Source organism: Pieris napi, chromosome 4, assembly GCF_905475465.1.
Source record: "Pieris napi chromosome 4, ilPieNapi1.2, whole genome shotgun sequence".
Lineage (NCBI taxonomy): Eukaryota > Metazoa > Arthropoda > Insecta > Lepidoptera > Pieridae > Pieris > Pieris napi.
In genome coordinates this window covers 1,677,781-1,697,064 of record NC_062237.1, presented here as the reverse complement: position 1 = coordinate 1,697,064, position 19,284 = coordinate 1,677,781, and the positions used below count along the sequence as shown (strand labels likewise).

The 19,284-nt window shown below is 32.5% G+C and overlaps 3 protein-coding genes across 3 annotated transcripts in view; 2 read left to right on the top strand and 1 right to left on the bottom strand.

The window, feature by feature from the left end:
• Positions 1 to 213: 213 nt before the first annotated feature.
• On the top strand, positions 214 to 675 carry LOC125048579 (cytochrome c oxidase assembly factor 3, mitochondrial). The gene has a single exon (XM_047647320.1). The coding sequence runs from the start codon at positions 303 to 305 to the stop codon at positions 564 to 566; it is 264 nt and encodes an 87-aa protein (XP_047503276.1). The 5' UTR covers positions 214 to 302; the 3' UTR covers positions 567 to 675.
• Positions 566 to 1,650, top strand: LOC125048578 (dimethyladenosine transferase 1, mitochondrial). The gene has a single exon (XM_047647319.1). The coding sequence runs from the start codon at positions 566 to 568 to the stop codon at positions 1,595 to 1,597; it is 1,032 nt and encodes a 343-aa protein (XP_047503275.1). The 3' UTR covers positions 1,598 to 1,650.
• LOC125048576 (tRNA dimethylallyltransferase) overlaps positions 1,640 to 19,284 on the bottom strand; it is a 185,126-nt gene continuing 167,481 nt past the window's right edge. The window contains exons 5-7 of the mRNA XM_047647315.1: positions 8,067 to 8,182; positions 2,533 to 2,743; positions 1,640 to 2,135 (exon numbers count right to left, since the gene is read on the bottom strand). Coding sequence (XP_047503271.1) covers positions 1,827 to 2,135; positions 2,533 to 2,743; positions 8,067 to 8,182 — 636 coding nt within the window. The 3' untranslated portion in view covers positions 1,640 to 1,826. The remainder of the gene's footprint in view (positions 2,136 to 2,532; positions 2,744 to 8,066; positions 8,183 to 19,284) is intronic.

Genomic DNA, 19,284 nt, shown 5'->3' with positions numbered 1-19,284 from the left:
TTCTAAGATACAAAAATCCTAGCGTATTATTGTTATCCCAAAAATTATTCTGACAAGATAGTGATTTCATAAATGAGATTTTCTCGAAATGCAAGTTCTATATTTTATCCTTTCCTGATGCTGGCAATTCTTTGAATAAGATTTTGTAGTTTGCCAAAGTATTTTATAGAGTATTGACAAGTGTAGTCTGTGGTTTTCTATCTGCTTGCTTGTTTATTATTTACGAGACTTGACAGTTCCTACTCCCGAATTTATAAAATTGTGATTTGTGAACCCAAATAGGTTAGGTGAAAAAAATCGTAATGGGAGATTCTAATTATAAGACAAAAGTTGTTACTGGCGAACAAAACCCAGTATTAAAAAAAGCTGAATTAGACTACATGAAGATTATAGAGCAGAAGAATCGCGAAAGAGTTCAAAAACTGCAACAATTGGGAAGACGTAATCGAATGACGGGCTTTTCGATTGGAGCAGGAGTTTTAGGTATTTATTTGTATTCCATCTTCGCTGTTAAGCAAGAAACTTTCTTGGACGATTTTGAGGAGCCAGCAAAAGTCCAACAATAATGGCAGCAGCGAAACAAATCGCGCAAATAAGGCTTCCGCCGCTACCAAGTATTAAAGACATCATTAGGTTATACAAATTACGAGCCTTGCGCGAGTTATCTCAAAATTTTCTTATGGAGCCAAGATTAATTGATAAAATAGTTCGCGCCGCTGGAAACATTAATAATCACGTAGTGTGTGAAGTAGGCCCTGGCCCAGGAGGTATTACAAGATCAATCATTAAACAGGCTCCTCGAAAAATTATATTAATCGAGAAGGATCCACGTTTCTTACCGTCGTTAGAACTTCTTGCTGATGCTTGTAAAGATAATGTAGATGTAGACATAGTGACTGGAGACATACTCAAAACAAACATTGCGCATTTCATTCCAAAAGATATAAAAACAGGCTGGAATGATCCTCCTCCACCGGTTCATCTAATAGGTAATTTACCATTCAGTGTATCAACGATTTTGATGATTAGGTGGCTGGAGATGATATCCAGACAAGAAGGTCCATGGGAACTTGGTCGAACTAGAATGACATTGACATTTCAAAAGGAAGTTGCTGAAAGGATGGCTGCCCGGATACTAGATAAGCAAAGATGTAGATTATCTGTCATGTGTCAAAGTTGGTGTACTGTTAACTATAAATTTGATATTTCCGGAGATGCCTTTCTCCCCAAACCCGATGTTGATGTTGGCGTTGTTACTCTTACACCGTTGAAACACCCAATAATGAATCAACCTTTTAAGCTAGTTGAAAAGGTTGTACGCCAAATTTTCTCCATGAGACAAAAGTATTCCTTACGTGGAGCTGAAACACTGTTTCCTGAAGATGCAAGAGAAGAAATGGTTAGGAGAATGTACAAAATGGCTGAGGTGGACCCAGTTACTCGTCCATTTCAAATTGCCAATGGGGAATTTTCAAGAATTTGTGATGCTTACAGTGAAATAATTAAGAAATATCCAGAATTTGAAAAGTATGACTACAGGGCACCTAAGAAACCAAAAATCCCGGCTTCAAATGAAGAAATAATTTTAGTAGAGTAGAGTTGAAATGGTTATTTAGTTTTGTTTGTAAATATAAAAAAATTGACTCTTAATAATTGTTTTTCTTTATTAACAAAACATCTTTTACACCTTATTTAATACATAAATAAAAATAAAAACAGGATAGCTTCTATTTTGCACCTGAAATTAGCTTGAATGCTTTTAAATTAATGAATTAAAAATTATTATATAAACACCAATAGTTAACTGCGTCAAATATTTATAATTATCATTGAGAAGTTTCATCTAATTTTTTTTCAGTGAGTTGTATTTTTTTCTTGAGTACTTTCTTGTGTCTATTGGAAGTTAAATGTATGGAATACTCCTTGTCACCAATAATTAATCTTTCACAAACCTCACAATAATTACAAGAATGTCCATCAATTTTTACTTTCTCATCATGCTGTTGAGGTTTCAATGGTTCAACATTACAGATAGATTCATTTAAATAGCTTTCTATAATATCAATAGCTTTGTTCTTGACGTCTTCATTCCATTTGCTCAGGTCAGTTGTGTCCAGTTCATAAATGGGTGGGACCTGGAATAAATGTTTGAGAAAAAGATTAAATAAGAGAAAAAAAAGTAGATGTTTAAATTAATAAAAACAAGTGTTTAAAAATCTCTTGTTTATAGTGTCATCTCCATGTATAATTTAGAAGTAAATTATTGGGACAAGAATTTTTGAAACAAATCCTTTTAGTTATGACTTAAAGCAATATTTTAATTTTTTAATTTGAAACAAAGTTAAAAAAAAGTATTTTTTCTTTTCGATACATATTTGTAATAGATTTTACATATTATTTTAAAAGTATAAAAATATTTTTATTGATCAACGCCATCTATTGCTGCATTTTAAAGGTAAGTAGTACACGAAAGTATATTACATTAGTTCAGCTACTCGATACTTGAGGGCGCTATTTAAATATAACAATTACCTCTCGTCGTGGTATTTCTAAAAATCTACCGCGAACCATTTTATTCTGGCGTCTAGCATATCTCCTCGTAGCAATTTTCATATTTTCTATACTATGCTGCAGTAGTTTCCTTCCTTCGTCACTATTTTTGCCATCTTCAGGAAGTATTAAGTAATCATGAAATTCTTTAAAACCCAATGTTTGATAAACACCTTTCGTGTAGTCTGGGGGGCTGGAACATATAAAATTTTGCTGTTCATTATCAAATATTCTTCAGTTTATTAAGAAAAAGAACGAATTTATACATATTCGTTACAATAATATACATATCTCCACACATAATTATTTTATAATAAAAATCAAACAGACATAGAGAAAAAAATGGCAAAAGAGACATCATTAGCAACGTAATGATTTATTTAAAATTTCATTGAAATACACACGCTTCTATAAACTCTACTATAAACTCGCCGAGTCAGAGGCCCACCTAAATATATTAAGTCGACAAAAAATCCGACAAGATAAAACTACGCAACCGTGATTTTAATACGCAATTACCGAGTTAAAATTACATAAGCGTTCATTGAACTTTGATATTGTACTTGACATTCTGAGATTGGAATATATCGATTTTTGATCGATATTAATGTCATGTTGAGTATTTAATAATTTATAGACATAAACTATGAGTTATTGAATGGCATTTCAATTACGTCCGGATTGTACATCTATTGTTATTGTTGCTTTAACATATTTTTGTTATTTTTTTTTTTTTAATTTATAATGCTACAAATGTAATTATTTTATTGTATCTCACACACTGTTTTGTTGTGTTTTTTTTAATATTTTTATTACTTTTTAATGTTAATATTCTACGGTTTCGATATTTGTAAATATGTGAGGAAAATGTATACTAACTTTTTTAGTATAGTCGTTTATTCTAAGAGTACATTGTCGTCACATATAATTATTTAACAAATGTAACAAAATATTGTAAACCTATTTTAAAGAGTAAGTGTGGAGTTTCTTGCCCATTCTTCTCCACACGAAACTACATTTTGGAAGGGGCAACTAGAATCTTCTTTGTATTTTTTTGACGTTCAAAAGTGCCATTTTAGATGGTCTAATTAAAATAAATGATTTGACTTTGACTTTGACTTTAGAAATCGTAAAGACTTGATGAGAAAATCCTTTAAGTTATTAAACGAAATCATATGTGGGAGAGAAAATGTATTTATACTATCATAATCAGTTCAGTTGTTTAATTATTCATTCGAAATGAAATCGGAGTTTTGGTATTATAATATTCTGTATTTGTTTATTACATTAATATGCTATTAGGATGTGAGCATTAAATATCTATGGCCGAATAAAATTTTTCATTTCGTTCTTCACTTTTATAATGTAATCTAATCTTAAAAAGCTTAAACTAAATTTTTAGGAAAGTTCGTTTATTTGTATACGTGACTGATACTGAATAACTACGGTAAAGTTTGAATGAACGGCAAAAACACATCTTGTCTCACACTCGCTTCGACGACCCGTTTTTTGTGTTGATGAATGACTTTTGAGTTTTTTGAACATTGTTAGACGCTAGACATATTCGTTTTTACTTTTTGTCGTAAATCGAAATAGATTGGGAGTCAGCCGATTTACACAGGCTTGTTGAAAATGTATGATTTGAAATCTTTCTATTTATAATGGAGTCATCGTTAGCATTTGTTTCATGTTCCTCACATCAACACAACTATGGAAAAAACTCTAGTTTTGTATCGCGCAGCCCGGACATACAACGAACAATATTTAAGCCTTGACTTAAGCTATCGCGGAATATGGTTAAAGGAGTATTAAGAATATCCATAGCGCAAAATCACCTGCATCACGAGCATACCCCACATACACACCTTCACGTACATACCCTCACTTTTACACCATCACACATCACAGCCAAATTAGGTATTACTTAGTGAAATGTATTGAATATTTTTCCCTTTTGTACATATTATGTATTCCATTTTTGGCTATAATTTTTGTGTAATTGTTTATTTTTATATATATATTTTTTTAGCTTTATTAAAAATACGAAATAAATAGATATGTGCGATTCTCAAAAACGTGCGTTTGTATTCCCGCTGTGGACTATAGAAGTAATAGGACTATAGAAGTCCTGTGGTGACAGGTCACCTGGCTGGTGACCAGCATTCCATTAAACTATTATTGCAATATATGTCATACAGAGATCGCAAATTAATTAGCCATTGCGATAGATCCGACATTTATTTCCATTCTTATAAATAATAGAGAACTTATGGATTCCTTTTCAACGACAAACTGATATTTTTGTCTTTTTTGGTTCTTTTATTAAATTAAGGTAGATCATCTACTAATCTATAAAGATCAAAATGATAACGAAACATAATATCTACCTATGTATCTAAATACACATACAAAATATAATAAGAACGATTGGCAACAGAGAAAAGCTAAATTTTTGTATACAGTTGATTTTGTTAGACGTGAATATTGAATGTTACCTAAGAAGAGGGTGCAACCGCGTGTGACGGGAAAGATTTTGCGGTTACTACTAGTATTTTCTGAAGGGGTACAGATTGTGTAATTTGTTCATTTTGATACTTTAATTAAACTATTATTTTTACGTTTATATTATTACACTAGGCTTCGCACGGATGGACATTTATTTAAAAAAGTTGTAGATATTGATACGTTCTTTAATATTGTGGAACATTTTTGAAGTTGTACTTCTTTAGGCGCGTTATGAAAAATTGATGAGAGTGAAATTTTACGATTGCGCGCGCACCTATGACACAAAATTGGCAGTGTGATATAGCGTGCGCGAGCGAGATGGGAATAAGACAAACTACAAGTAAAAAGAAATAGAATATGCGTGAAGCTAACTTCACGCATATTCTAGCTTAGCAGCTTAACAAGAATTTTGAATGACCATGACAATTGACATCTGACAATGACATTTACCTTTTAAACAAATATAGGAGTTTTAATTATTGTTTAAAATTAATAATTATATACCTAGTTATTTTCATTATACAAAATATTTGTGAAATAATATAAAATATTTGTGAAAAAACTGTGCTAACCTTCCTGAGTGCTTCAATACAATTGAGGTTAACTATCCGTATGTATTATCGAGTATTATTGTTGATTAAAACTGAAACATGAACCATTATTCATTGCTTTTGTTTATTGCGTTTGTTACAGCAACTTTTTAGAAATATTCTACGACCCTATATATCAATAATTGAGAACAAAGATTTAAGCACGAATACTAATAAGGAGAAAATGAAGGCTTGGAGCGATATAACAGAGAAGTAAACATTTTAATAAGTACCTGCATCTCAAAAAAATGACCACATTATTTAATCAAAACATCAGATTTAATCTAGCAAATATAAGGACAAGAGACAAAAAACAATTGATGAATCAGTGGAAGTGCACTAAATTGAATACAAAAAAAGAGTTGTCATCTTATCGCCGTGAAACATCAAAAACTGGAGGTGGAACAAAGCCACCATCACCTTCTCGAGACACAATGGTTTGAAGTAGATTTCAATGAATTTGATTGTGATGGTGTCGAGGTAGGAATGTTAATTATAAATATGATGTATGGTGATGTTCAAGGTTCAACCTTTCAAGCATAGGCATATGCTTACAACATTACTTTATTCCCCTACAGGGTAGTTAGAGATATTGTAATACCTCAAAACATCCATGTTGCACTTGTAGTACCGAAACTCTGTCCTGCCAGAAGTGAACCCATTCCCACTTATAATGGACAGTGGGTATAATACACCTTAATACCTGAGTGCGAACCACTCACCATGATACTTAAATTAATAGATGTTATTTATATATTTCAGGTTATTACAAATAAAATCATTTTGGAAACAATTGATATCCCAAAAGCAAATAAAGCCAACAATGACAAGGTAATAAATCAGTTTTGACATAACTTGAATACTAAAAAAGCCAAACAAAGGTGTGCACAACAGTGACAACATAACTTAACAATTTCATTATTTTGTAGGATTAAAGAAAGGTTAAAGAAAATCATGTCGAACTGAACAACAAGAATCCCCAAACAACTCCAAAGAAACCTACAAGGAAGACACCGGTATTATATTTAAATTATCTCTATCTCTAAATAGAATAAAAGAAAGTTGCTATCCAGGTCTGTAGCATGTGCTACAAATTATATTATTAACACATTTATATAATTATATTAATATAAATGTGTTAAAAAATTTATAATATGAATTATACAAATTTTTAAGTTTTGCATGGACAGAGCTTAAATTAATATTCTCTTATTTGTTGCAGAAAGCAAGTAGTTTTGGAGAAGCCTCGTAGATGCACAACCAAGTAATGATTAATTTAAAATTACAAACCGAAATTCTGATGAAGACATTAGAGTCACTTAAAAATAAATAGTATAATGAAATAAAAATGTTTTAAAGATAAATAGTGTTTTATTTGTTTAATGTAAGAGAATAATAATAAATATTTATTTAATTAATTTTTCAAATGTAAACTGAACTTTATTGACTTTAATGACTCCTTTTCCAGTCTTTGATTATTTAATTGTAATTAATTATTTGCATGCAATCAAAAACTATTTTTAATAATGCCAAAGAAGTATAACTTCTTACGCGCGTACATAAGTACACGCACCCTTTTTTTTTGTTCTATCATCAATAGTTTTCGCAGCGCATGTGATGAAAGATATTTTATAGGCATTTTTTTTTCACCTTGGGTAACAATATTGTAGTTTTAGTAGGGATCCTATATTAATCTATATAGGATATAATTCAAAACTTACCATCAGTTCGTAAATTTAATATATACAATTCTCGTGTCGCGGTGTTTGTGGTTAAACTCTGAAACGGCTCGACCGATTCTCATGAAATTTTGTGTGCACATTGGGTATATCTGAGAATCGGACAGCATCTATTTTTCATCCCCTTAAATATTAAGGGTAGTCCACCCCTATTTTATTTTTGAATTTAGATAAATAAATTATTCTTTATTTTTTTATGATACAGCATTAAAAAATACATACAACCCCTAATTTTCACCCCTCTACGATCAACCCCTATTTTTTATTATAAATGATATACATGGAAAAACGGCGTTTGCCGGATCAGCTAGTATTCTTATATTATTTTCATCATAAATTAAAACAAACTGGGTATTATTATAGATTCCAAAAAGTACCAAAACGTTTCTCTATAAAAATAGACGTATGTCATACGAGCGTGGATGAAACCGCAGATACACTTCTGAGGACGTTGCCCGGTCGCCATATTTGTTTACCTTTTAAGGGCTATTAGATATTCGATATTTTCAAATAAGCCGACCGCCTCAAACCGAGTTTTACCAATATAAAACAAATTCAATTCTTAATAACATAAAGGTGTTAAATTGAATCTATAGCTTTAAAAATATCCTGAATACCTATCAGATTATTTATGTTATTATTTCTGTATATGTCCGTTACTGGTATATAATTATGAACATACTTTCCATCTTTCATTCTTTGTTTGTTGTGACACTCGTGAAAATTCAAAAGCTCCTGGACTAAGCCTTCTTCCAGCATTGAATCAACTCTGGCGTCGAGTCGCTCGTCGTGTACTTTCTGGAACCATCGAAAAAAATATTAGTATTACATTAACATTGGGTATTTCGTATTTCGGTATTTTTAGAATTTCAAAATTGTATTTAAACATGGCCCATTTAAGTCCCAAGATTAGATTTCTGATCGCAAACCATTCCAAACGTATAAAAACAATCTGTCGCTAGTTATGTAATCTATTAGTTATGTTACATATATTTATATTTTAGTTAATAATTAAACAATCATCGCATATTTGAAGCCAATATGAGCCCTTTAGTTTTTACCACACTCATAAATTGTAATTTAACATTCTCGTTTCCGATAATGTCCAATAACATAAGTGTCACAACCCCTAATGTTATCTTAGTTATAAGCTCATGTTTTAAACAATTAAAGCCAGTTGTTACCCAGCTTCAAACAAAGTGTTATTTAACATATATCTGAACATATCCATACAATAATCACCATCGAACTTAACTCGCTGTTAAAGTTTTTTTCAATTCTGGAGATGTCTTAATAAATTGGATATAATTCGTGGAAAGTAACTGTACTGGAGCTTATCCATTCCCATCCTAATCAGTAATAATCGTGAACGTGCTTTGTTTCAACTTCTTCACATCAACACCAACTAAGCAAAAAACTCAGTTTTGTATCGCGCAGCCCGGACCACTATTTAAGCGTTGACTTGTTTAAGCTATCGCGGAGTATTATGAATAACCATAGCTAAATCACTTGCATCATAAGCACACCCTCACTTTCACACCATCACACAGCACAGTTAGGTATTACTTAGTTAAATGTTAAATAATATAATTTTTATTGATTTTATTCTTTCGTTAAAGCAACTTTTTGTATATATTATGAATTCCATCTTAGGCTTTATCTTTAATATAATTGTTTTTTGTTATATATCATTTATATTAGCTGTTGGATTATGAAATAATTCTTCTTGTATAGTTTATACCACGTTGTCGTTATTAGTATATTACTAGTTAGTGCCAAATAAATTAAACAAAATGGCCGGCAACACAAGTTAATCAGGTAAGTTATCTGCCGTCTACTACAAAATTTTACCAAAGGTATTCATCGTTTTATTTGTAATTATAACTTAATACGACCCTGGTGTACGTAAGTGTAAATCTAGTCACGATCAAGCATATTATTACCATGACAAGTATTATTTATTATTTTGATTGCAATCTCCATCACTGGAAACAATACAATATAGTAAATAGGATTTAGTGGAAACGTATTACTCACTTGGATCCGTTATAATAATGTGACAAGACGCTTTATAAACTTTTTTATTTAAAACTAGCTGGCCTGGCGAACATCGTACCGCCTAACAGTCGATTCTTTATTTGTTTAAATACTTATTCTGCTATTCGGGACACCGGTCTAGCTAGTAAGATAAAAAAAGAAAGTTGATAAGACAACAAATATAATATTATGTCAAAAATAAAAATTTACCTTCCCGGAACACCTCCACTCACACTTGAACTCTATGATATAGTATTAAAGTTCAAAATGACTTAAGTATTATTATTATACGAATATTTTGTATGGGAATATAGAAAAGTGTTGTTTTTAGACTTTTTCACTCAATTTTTTTTTTATTTTTCTCCGTAAGAACCATCCTCGTACTTCAAGGAATATTATTAAAAAAAATCAGACAAATCGGTCAAGCCGTTTTCATGTTATGTCGTGAAACGGGTTTCATTTTTATATATATAGATTTATATACAGAAATACATTACCGACTATGCCAATACGATAATGTCGAGAAAAAATAAAATATAATATTAAACATAATATACACAGTATCGTTACTGTGAATTCACTCTGCGAACATGTCGATAGTGTCGGAAACAGCATTCAGTAGGCGCAACGTCTTTGATACCGGGGATCTGTGCAACAGACTGGTTCAGAACCAGCCCTTGGTATCGCAAACAACCTTGGCCTTCGCCGTCGTGAAATATACTATAAATAATAAATTGGTTAACTTATGAGAGACCGTATTTTCATGCTTTAGCATGCTTTCAGCTGAACAAGGAAAGCCCCAGCTCTGGAGTAATAGACAATATCAGAGGTACTTACCCAGGCGCCAACTTAAATCTTTAATTAGCTGTAAACACCCCACGGCCCAAGAGTCAAGACTCCATCAAACAAAACAAGGATAGAGGAATGACGTTTAGCTCATTATTATTTTTCACCCGTTCTCCATCTTTTGTGTTGTCCCAGCGAGCAATACATATTAAATGCTTCTAATTTTACATTTACTGCCAGTTCTCAAATCAAGGGTACGCCTGATGAGAAGAACTGCCAATAAACTCTCCGCTACTCTTTTTAATCGCCAAGTTTTTTGTTTTGCAAAATGTTTGTATGGACCTGCAACCATTAGGTACATCATGTTCCACAAGACATCTTAAGTAATTAATAACAAAAAATAAATTAAGAAAGTTAACGGAGTGAAACAAATAATAATGATAAATAATAAGTAATGATAAATACTGCTTCTAGCTGGAAAATATTTGATGTCTTTTTAGAAATATTTTTTTTTAAATACCGCCACGGATACTCTCAATGCCAGAGGGCTCGTGAGTGCGTTGCCTGCCTTTTAAGAATTGGTACCTACGCTCTTTTCTTGAAATACCGTAAGTCGAATTGGTTCGGAGATACTATAGTGGGCAAACTCCACTAAAAACACTCAATTGTGGAACGACGGACATCGTGATGATACGGGTGGAATTTCGTATTCTGCCTCAACGTTCGGTGATGAAACTCAGCTGCAGGTCCACGAACAATTCTGATTAAGAGGAAATCTCTCTTAATCGGCAGCCCAAGTCTGAGCATTCGCCGCCAGTACCACATCTCAAAGGCATCGATCCTTTACCGTTCTCGAGCCAGCCAGTATCTACTCCATACAGGAAGATAGGGAACACTAGAGCCCGTATCAGTCTTATTATGGTTTTGATACCAATTCCTCTTTTCTTCCAGATGTTGCCTAAACGTGTCAAGGAATTTTTATTTATTTATACGTTCTTTCATTTAAAAACAATGTGATACATGCCTAAAAAATAGAAGAAATTATGACATCACAAATTTAACACACATACACATCAATTATATTAGAACACTAGCAGACTCGGCCAAGCGTTGCTGTGGCTAAAGTTTCTTTTATATTACATAGTAGTAAACTATTCAAGGGAAACGGTAGGAGAGCACCAGTCATGGGGACCACCATGCTTTGTTGGTGGTTATGCCATTAAATTGTAGCTTATGTGAAACGTTGGTACTTTCAACACAGCGCCATCTATTAGAATTGTGTCAAATTATAAAAAAATAATTTGCAATAACATAATATTGCGGGTATAAATTAAGATGTAAGCTAGCCTATCTTTTAAGTTAGATCAAACTGTACACGGTGTGCAAATTTGATTGAAATCGGTTCGGTAGTTTAGGAGTCCATAGCGGACAAACAACGTGACACGTAATTTAAATATATTAAGATAATTAGTAATTACCAAAACTAAATGAAAACTTAAACCTCATTAAGAGCATGATAAACAAAGTTACGGTAACTTGACTGTTGAACATATCAATTTTTCATCGATTTTAGTAATCAAGTTGTAAGAGCGAGATTGCCATGCCGATTTGTTAAGAGGTAATAGACGAACGCAATTCATTTATTTGCCTAAAATAAACAATATACATACAAACAGAAGCGCCTTGACTGCAATGACAGGCCTGCATCATTTACTAGGCGCCACACATAATTAGCCCGTTTCCTTGACTGTTCATAATACCTATATTTTCTAAGGAAAATCAATTTATAAATTATTAGAATATTGTAATGATCCGTTGCTAGTAATATTATAATTCATGAGTTAGTAGGAATCCGAATGTTATAAGAATAATGCAACTTTGTTAAGAATATAGGATATATTATGTGGTCATATATTTCAAATAAAATATATAAAAATGTATAAAATATTAGGTCCTTACATATGAAATTGGCGTTTTGTATGGGAGGAACAAAAGGTCGAATATTTTTAAATATAATATATTTAATTAATCAAAGTATGAACCATTGTTTTCTATGCACTTTTGCCATCTCATAGGTAGTTCATTGATCCCTTTACTAAAAAAAACAGTCGGACGGGAATCAATAATATCTGTGAAGGCGATTTGGACTGCCCCATCAGAGTTAAATTTTTTCCCTTGCAAGTAGTTGTCCAAATTTCGAAAAAAATGGTAATCTGTTGGAGCAAGGTCCGGGGAGTACGGAGGATGTCTTAGAAATTCCAATTGAAGCTCTTCTAATTTGGTAGCCGTCTGTTGTGCAGTATGTGGTCTAGCGTTGTCGTGAAGTAGCAGTGGCGTGGAGCGATTGACCAGTCTAGGTTGTTTAGCCGCTAGCTTTTCCATCATGGTTTGCAATTGCTGACAATAGACATCAGCCGTAATAGTCTGGCCAGATTTGAGAAAACTGCAATTAACAATACCGGCACTAGTCCACCAAACGCTTACAAGTAACTTTTTTGGGGTTAATTTTCGCTTGGGGCAGGATTTGGCTGGCTGGCCAGGATCCAACCATTGCGCTGAGCGCTTCCGATTATCTAATACCAAGTAAAGAACTCTGAGGAAGGTTTTTATGAAGAGAAAAATTGCAGGGAAAAGCTTATAAAGCAGTTTTAATTTCGGAAAAGCGTACTATGGGGTAGCAAAGCAAAATTTTCCATAATATGTCGCTACTAAAAAGTTAGGCTAAGTAAAATCATATTAAGGCGACGTTCGCGAACAGCTATTAATAACATAAAAATCGTTATACATTTACACTAACATATGCAGCAATAAAGAAACAATTAAAAACTTTGTCTGAAATAATAATGTTTTTACAAAGCGATATAACATATAACCTTGTATTGCGCTTACAAATGACTTTAATTAGATAATTATAAGTTAGTTGAACCCTAGTTTGTCTAGCCTAAAGTGTACTATATTATTTTTATCTACGTAATCTATTATCATATAAGATGTTAATAAATTACTTCTAGTTAATTAGAACAGATGTTTATCTTAAATATATTATTAATAAAAATAAAGTTTGCGCTATTCTCAGGTGTATAAAATAAATATAAATCAGTGGCGCTACAACGTTTTTAGGTCTGGGTCTCAAATTTGTGTTTCGTTCATGATCATTTGTCAATCTAATAGGCAAGTAGCTGATCAGCTGGCCAGCCAGTTACCTCACGATGTTTTCTTTTCAGTTAACCGTTCGAGCAAATGTTAAACGCAAAAAAGAAAGTCCAGCACAGCCGGGGATCGAACCTACAACTTCAGGGATGAGAGTCGCATGCTGATGCCACTAGTCCAACACTGCTCATATATCACAACCCTTTTGTCATCAATAAAGTTTTTATTATTATTATATACATGTATATATTTTCGGTTATATCTCTATTCTCTACATACATCATGCTACTATTAATTTAAAATCGCGGGGTAAAGCTAGTAGAATATGATTTTGACGTAATTAGAGAGAGCTTTAAAAGTCTTGTGCGAATGTGTCACTCCGCGAAGAAGCTTTAGACAAACATTTTTTTTTACATTATAAGCTTCAATGCTTGTTAATAAAATGTTCGTTGGTTTGATTCCCAGCGAAGCAATCTAGCCAAAGCGCTGATTTCAGTTTAAACGCTCTTTGGCGTATTTACGCAATGTCTTAGGAAAAACAAAACAACAAACAACATTGTAAGTATGTAATCATTTCATTCATATATTATATTGCTCAGACGTATTTAATTTTTTCGTTCACGGATCTCGGTTACGCTTTATAAATTGTTTTTAGCACGTGTCGTAAATTCTTCAAGCCATTCATGTTATGTCCGCTTATCGTGGATTTTAAATTTTTATATTCATAAGAAATATTAATCCAAGGAATTCTTATTTCGCAAAAGATTATTTGGAAAAAGGCGTGATTTTTTCCAAACATTGAGTTTAAAATGCAACATATACCTACTAGTTTCGATTTAAAATAAATTAAATTTAGTAAATGTATGTCGACAATGTGATAAAGACAATTTCAAAATACTTTAAACTTACTTACATAATTAAGTCCTCTATCAACTTTACGTAACTAATTGGTTTTATATGATATATCATAGACAAATTATCTTTGACAGAACCCGTAAATCTGTCAAATAGTAACAATTAACTAAAAGTTTGTCTAGATATGCTTAAAATATTACCGTTACATAATGCAAGAATACAAACATGGCGGCTAAAAAAACCAGAGACAAAATTGGATTGACTTGTCAAATTCAAATATAGAACGGTGTGGCGATGGGACGCGGACACGATCGTTTGGCTCCATTTCTTCTTTTTATACTTGAGCGGGTGCTTCAGACGAAATCAATATTATTTGTACTGTATTTTTAATCTGTAGCATTCAGATTACCAAATGAAATTTTAACATTGAACATTTGCTTTTAGTTACGCATATACTTAGCTTCCTAATTTAACTTTTTAGAGTTTTGCAATGATTTAGAAGACGATGATTTATAAGTAAATAGCTGTCGTGTATTCTTTCCTTATCAGTTATCAGTGTCAGTTTGAAGTAAAGAAAAACATTTTTTATTTATTTATTAACACTTCGAAAAGGAGGGGAACTGGCGGCCTTCTTGCTTTCGATCGACTTCGTCCAGACAACTTTTATTTAAGTAATTAAAACTTATAGTATGATTTTATTTATTGGGAGTAAAAAATGGTAACCATAGATCATTTGAGCTTCTAAGACAGGTCTTATTTGGATATATGTATGTGAAAACTTTGTCTGAAGTGCCAGAAGCCATTTCTGCTTCATGAGGGCTTAATGAGTCGGGGCGTTCTATTTTTAAACGGTTGTCAAAACGCTACATCACATTAATATAAGCCAGTAATACGATTATACAATTCTAACCGAGTTTTTATATTTTCTTTAATATTAATGGAGCATTTCACGTAATCACGGTCGATTAATATTGTATGACAGTTATATAAAATTGCATATATTTACGGCATTTTTTCTATAGTAAACTGTACCATGTATAGAAAATATGTGTTTATCTTGAAAATGACATAGATTACAAAGGAAATTATTAAGTTATTTGCAAAGATCGCCAGCAACAAACCGTCAAACTTGACAGACGACTATTTGACATATGACATATGAGCTTAAATGTTGGTATCAACGCCATCTATTACCGCGAATTTTGTATTCGGAATACGATTTAATCACTCTTTCTCGCTCTTTTCCTCATACCTCATACCTACTATTTATTCTTCCTCGTTTTTTAATAAAAATACAGATAAGGTAACTTGTGTTATGAAGTCAAGGGCGGTCAGACATCTGTCCCAATGTTAACTTGCGAATAATAGTTTTACGAGCGCGTACGAGGTCATAGACAAGACTAGAGTCATGCGGAAGTGATACGTCATGATAACCTTCTGAGTTAAAAATGATGATTAAATTAAAATTAACAAGTCTAGCACAATTTTAATTTCTAAACTTAAAATGAAAATAGATAGAGTTTGGTTAATGAATTTCTTAGGTTAGTATGATTTATTGTTTTGATACTTCATGCAATTACTCATTTTTATTTCTATTATATATTTTTTCCGAATAGTTAACAGGTATAATAGCCTAAACTTTGTTTAGTTTCATAGAATATTTCATTTCAAGTTGTGTTTAAAGTTGTGTTTTATAATAAATATAGTTTTAGTTTTCCATGCAATGCTAGTCATTTTTAGTATCAATAGCAAAAGACTAAATATGTATAGTATTTAATTTCATAGAAATACAGTTACTATCAATGTAAAAAAAAAATCAAGTAACAAGTAAGTTTAATCTACAAAATATATCAAACTTTAAGGGATACCATACTATTTTTTTTTGAATTTGCTGCGTTTTTTCGTTATCTTCTTTCATTAGCCAGACTACCACTATTCATATAAATACATTTTTGACAGAAAATTGAAGTGAACAGTTAAAACTCAAACGCACGCATTATAGTCTATATCATTGTCTATGATCGAAGTTATCTATTACCTACTGATGACTAAGAACAAACATGGCACAAAGATAAATATGTCTAAAGTTACTTTTAACTTTGTAATATGTGGGCTGAAAAGTTCATAGTCTAACAGATCTCTTAGATAAAATATGATGAATTGATAGACAATTTTTATAGTACGTATATAAGTGATTACTTCTTCATCATCAATTTTCCAGCGACCATCATGCGACCATCAGAGTACAGGAACAGTCGCTAGGGGCAAAATCTGAAGAATACGGTGGTGCAATTCATAGGTAAGGTGAGGTCTAAAAAAACTGGCAACCCTAATTATCTACCCATTTCTCACGTATAGTTTTTATTGTACCATTAACAGCTATCAGTGATGGCTAACAATCGTTATTAAAAAGCATACACAAGTCACGATTCGCGCCAAAGCTGCGCGATGGTTGCCGTATAATAACTGCTATTGCTATATGCTACTCTATTATAAATAAATAGCAGGCAATATAAAACAAAAACTTACGATAATATTGTAACCATGGTTACTATTTATTTAAAAAAATGCCTAGACCTCGCTTATAAGGGCAATCATTTCTTTTATAAAGTTGATTATAAGCCATTTATCGTCAAGAACTGCCGTTTTGATATTACTAAAATATATAATATTTCTGCTATATTAAATCTTAGAAACTCGGGAACGTCTCAATGTAAGTGTAAACGCGCCTACAAATGACCTTAGCCGTTTTTAAGCCAGAACAAGCTGCATAATGAAGTATTTCCGAACCAATTGGACTTAGGAAAGAAAAGAACCAATTCCTAAAAGGGCGGGAACGCACTTGCGAGCTCTTTGGCAATCTGAGTGTCCATGGGTATCACTTAACATCAGATGAGCCTCCAGCCCTTTTCTACATAAAAAAATATATTTTTATTACCTCTTCTGCTTGATGTATAACAAATTCTACCATTTTAAGGTGAATCGAAACACATTGTTATGAAATCGATTAATAATTTCCAATTGCACGCGCCCATGGTGCGTTTCCTTTAATTTATCAAACGGCTATACTTGATTAAATAGAGGTCTTCGGCCGTGACCTCATCGCCTTAATCTGGTTTTGTAAATGGCTCATATTAACAGTCCATATCTAAATTAATAACTATCAACTATTGTTAATCCCTTCGTAGTTATCGATTTGTTAGGATACATTTTAATTTCGGAATTATATCTGATTTATGGTGGCATGTTATTGGGTAATTTTTCATCTGCTCACTCTCATGGGAACATCGAATTTTTAAATGCAAAATGGTTAGTATTTTATTTTTGTTTTTATTAATTATTGCTTGCTCATCTGATGTGAAGTGATACGGCGGCATAGACACTTACAAAGCCAGGCTCGCAAGTGAATTTCCGGAAATTTAAGAATTGAAGGATAAGTCGAATTAGTTCGGAAATACTTTAGCTGGTTCCACATAGTGCGCGGCAATATTGCCTTAAAAAACGCTCAGTTGTGGAACGACGGACGTCGTGGTGTTACGGGTTGAATTTCGTATTCTGCCTCGACGTCCGATGATGAATCTCAGCTGCAGGTATTAATCCGAACAACTCTGAACATGTTTCGTGGTAATTGCGGTAGACGATGCAGAGAGACCCCACATCTCTACGCAAAGATTACTAAGCCGAATTGCGGGTTAGCTAAGTGGAAATAATCGTATTCGTAAACATTGTTCTTGTCAACATTCGTTACGTCTGGCTTCTTTGTTTTTGGTATTACAGAGAAAACTTTTTAATAATCTATGAGATATAAGAAGATATATATAATAATTTATAAGATAGATAAATGTAATAAAGTAGTCGTAGCATATTTATATACTACAAGAAACAATTGAAGAGTTAAGAATTGAAAGGAGAATGTTACTATCAAAAGTAGTTTTTTTACTGATAAAAGAGAAATTTTAATTTTAGAGTTATTATTGTATTTAGTTCACATTTTTTGTGAAAATACTTTAACAATATTTTACTATTCGCACATATAGTCTCGCACAAGTCGCCCATCAACATTACTTTGCATAAACTTGGCACAGACTATGTTCGACTTCGAGTGTCTATGACTACAAATGTGAAGTGTTGGATTTTGACATTCGAGATTTGGTGACACTTGAACGTCAATCAAACTTAAATCAAGATTCAATAGCTGTCAAACCATATTCCCTGTATAAAGTTTGACGCATTTAACAGCGCTCAAGACGAGATTATTACGTATAAACCGTATAAGGCTATTTTGGCCATACATCCATTGGAAGAGCTTTACGATCTCAGCCAATAACTTCCGTCAGGTACGTCTTAAATATAATTTTAAAAACACACAGAGCTTTCCCCTTTGATTATAAGTAGCTTTTAAAAAGGCATACATGATATTTCTTACTTAAAAGGGTTAGCAAATCTTACACATTGTAATGCATTTTTATAATGAATAAGGATATTTGTATTTTTCTTTTTGCAGAGCAGTGCTTCAGCGTGCGACTCTCATTCTTGAAGCCGTAGGTTCGATCCCCGGCTGTATACAAATGGACTTTCTTTCTATGTGTGCATTTAACATTCGCTCGAACGGTGTACGGAAAACATCGTGAGGAAACCGGCTTGCCTTAGACCCAAAAGTCGACGGCGTGTGTCACAAGAGGCGGATCACCTACTTGCCTATTAGATTGACAAATGATCATGTAACAAATACAAAAATCTGAGTAGCGCCACTGATTGATTTATTTTATATAATTTAGAATCTCACCCCAAGACCTTTGGATAATCTCCCTTTGATCAACTTTTTATTTTAAAAACATTATACATGAAACTTTAAGTTATGTAAATGAAGATTCTATTTGTAAAATAACGTGGAATTTTAATCCGTAAATACCTGTTAAAAATCAATATTCAATGTACCGAAAGCCCAGTGCCCTTAGGTCAAGACGTAAACAAACAATTCTTAATGGTTATGCAAATGGAATGTCATTCAATTTGGATAGTGCTCGGTGGCGAACAAACGTACACCCGAAATTGAGGTGCCCGTACTTTGG

What these genes read in the sequence shown, in the direction of transcription:
- LOC125048579 (XM_047647320.1), top strand. Translation starts at nt 303, where the DNA reads ATGGGAGATTCTAATTATAAGACAAAAGTTGTTACTGGCGAACAAAAC.
- LOC125048578 (XM_047647319.1), top strand. Translation starts at nt 566, where the DNA reads ATGGCAGCAGCGAAACAAATCGCGCAAATAAGGCTTCCGCCGCTACCA.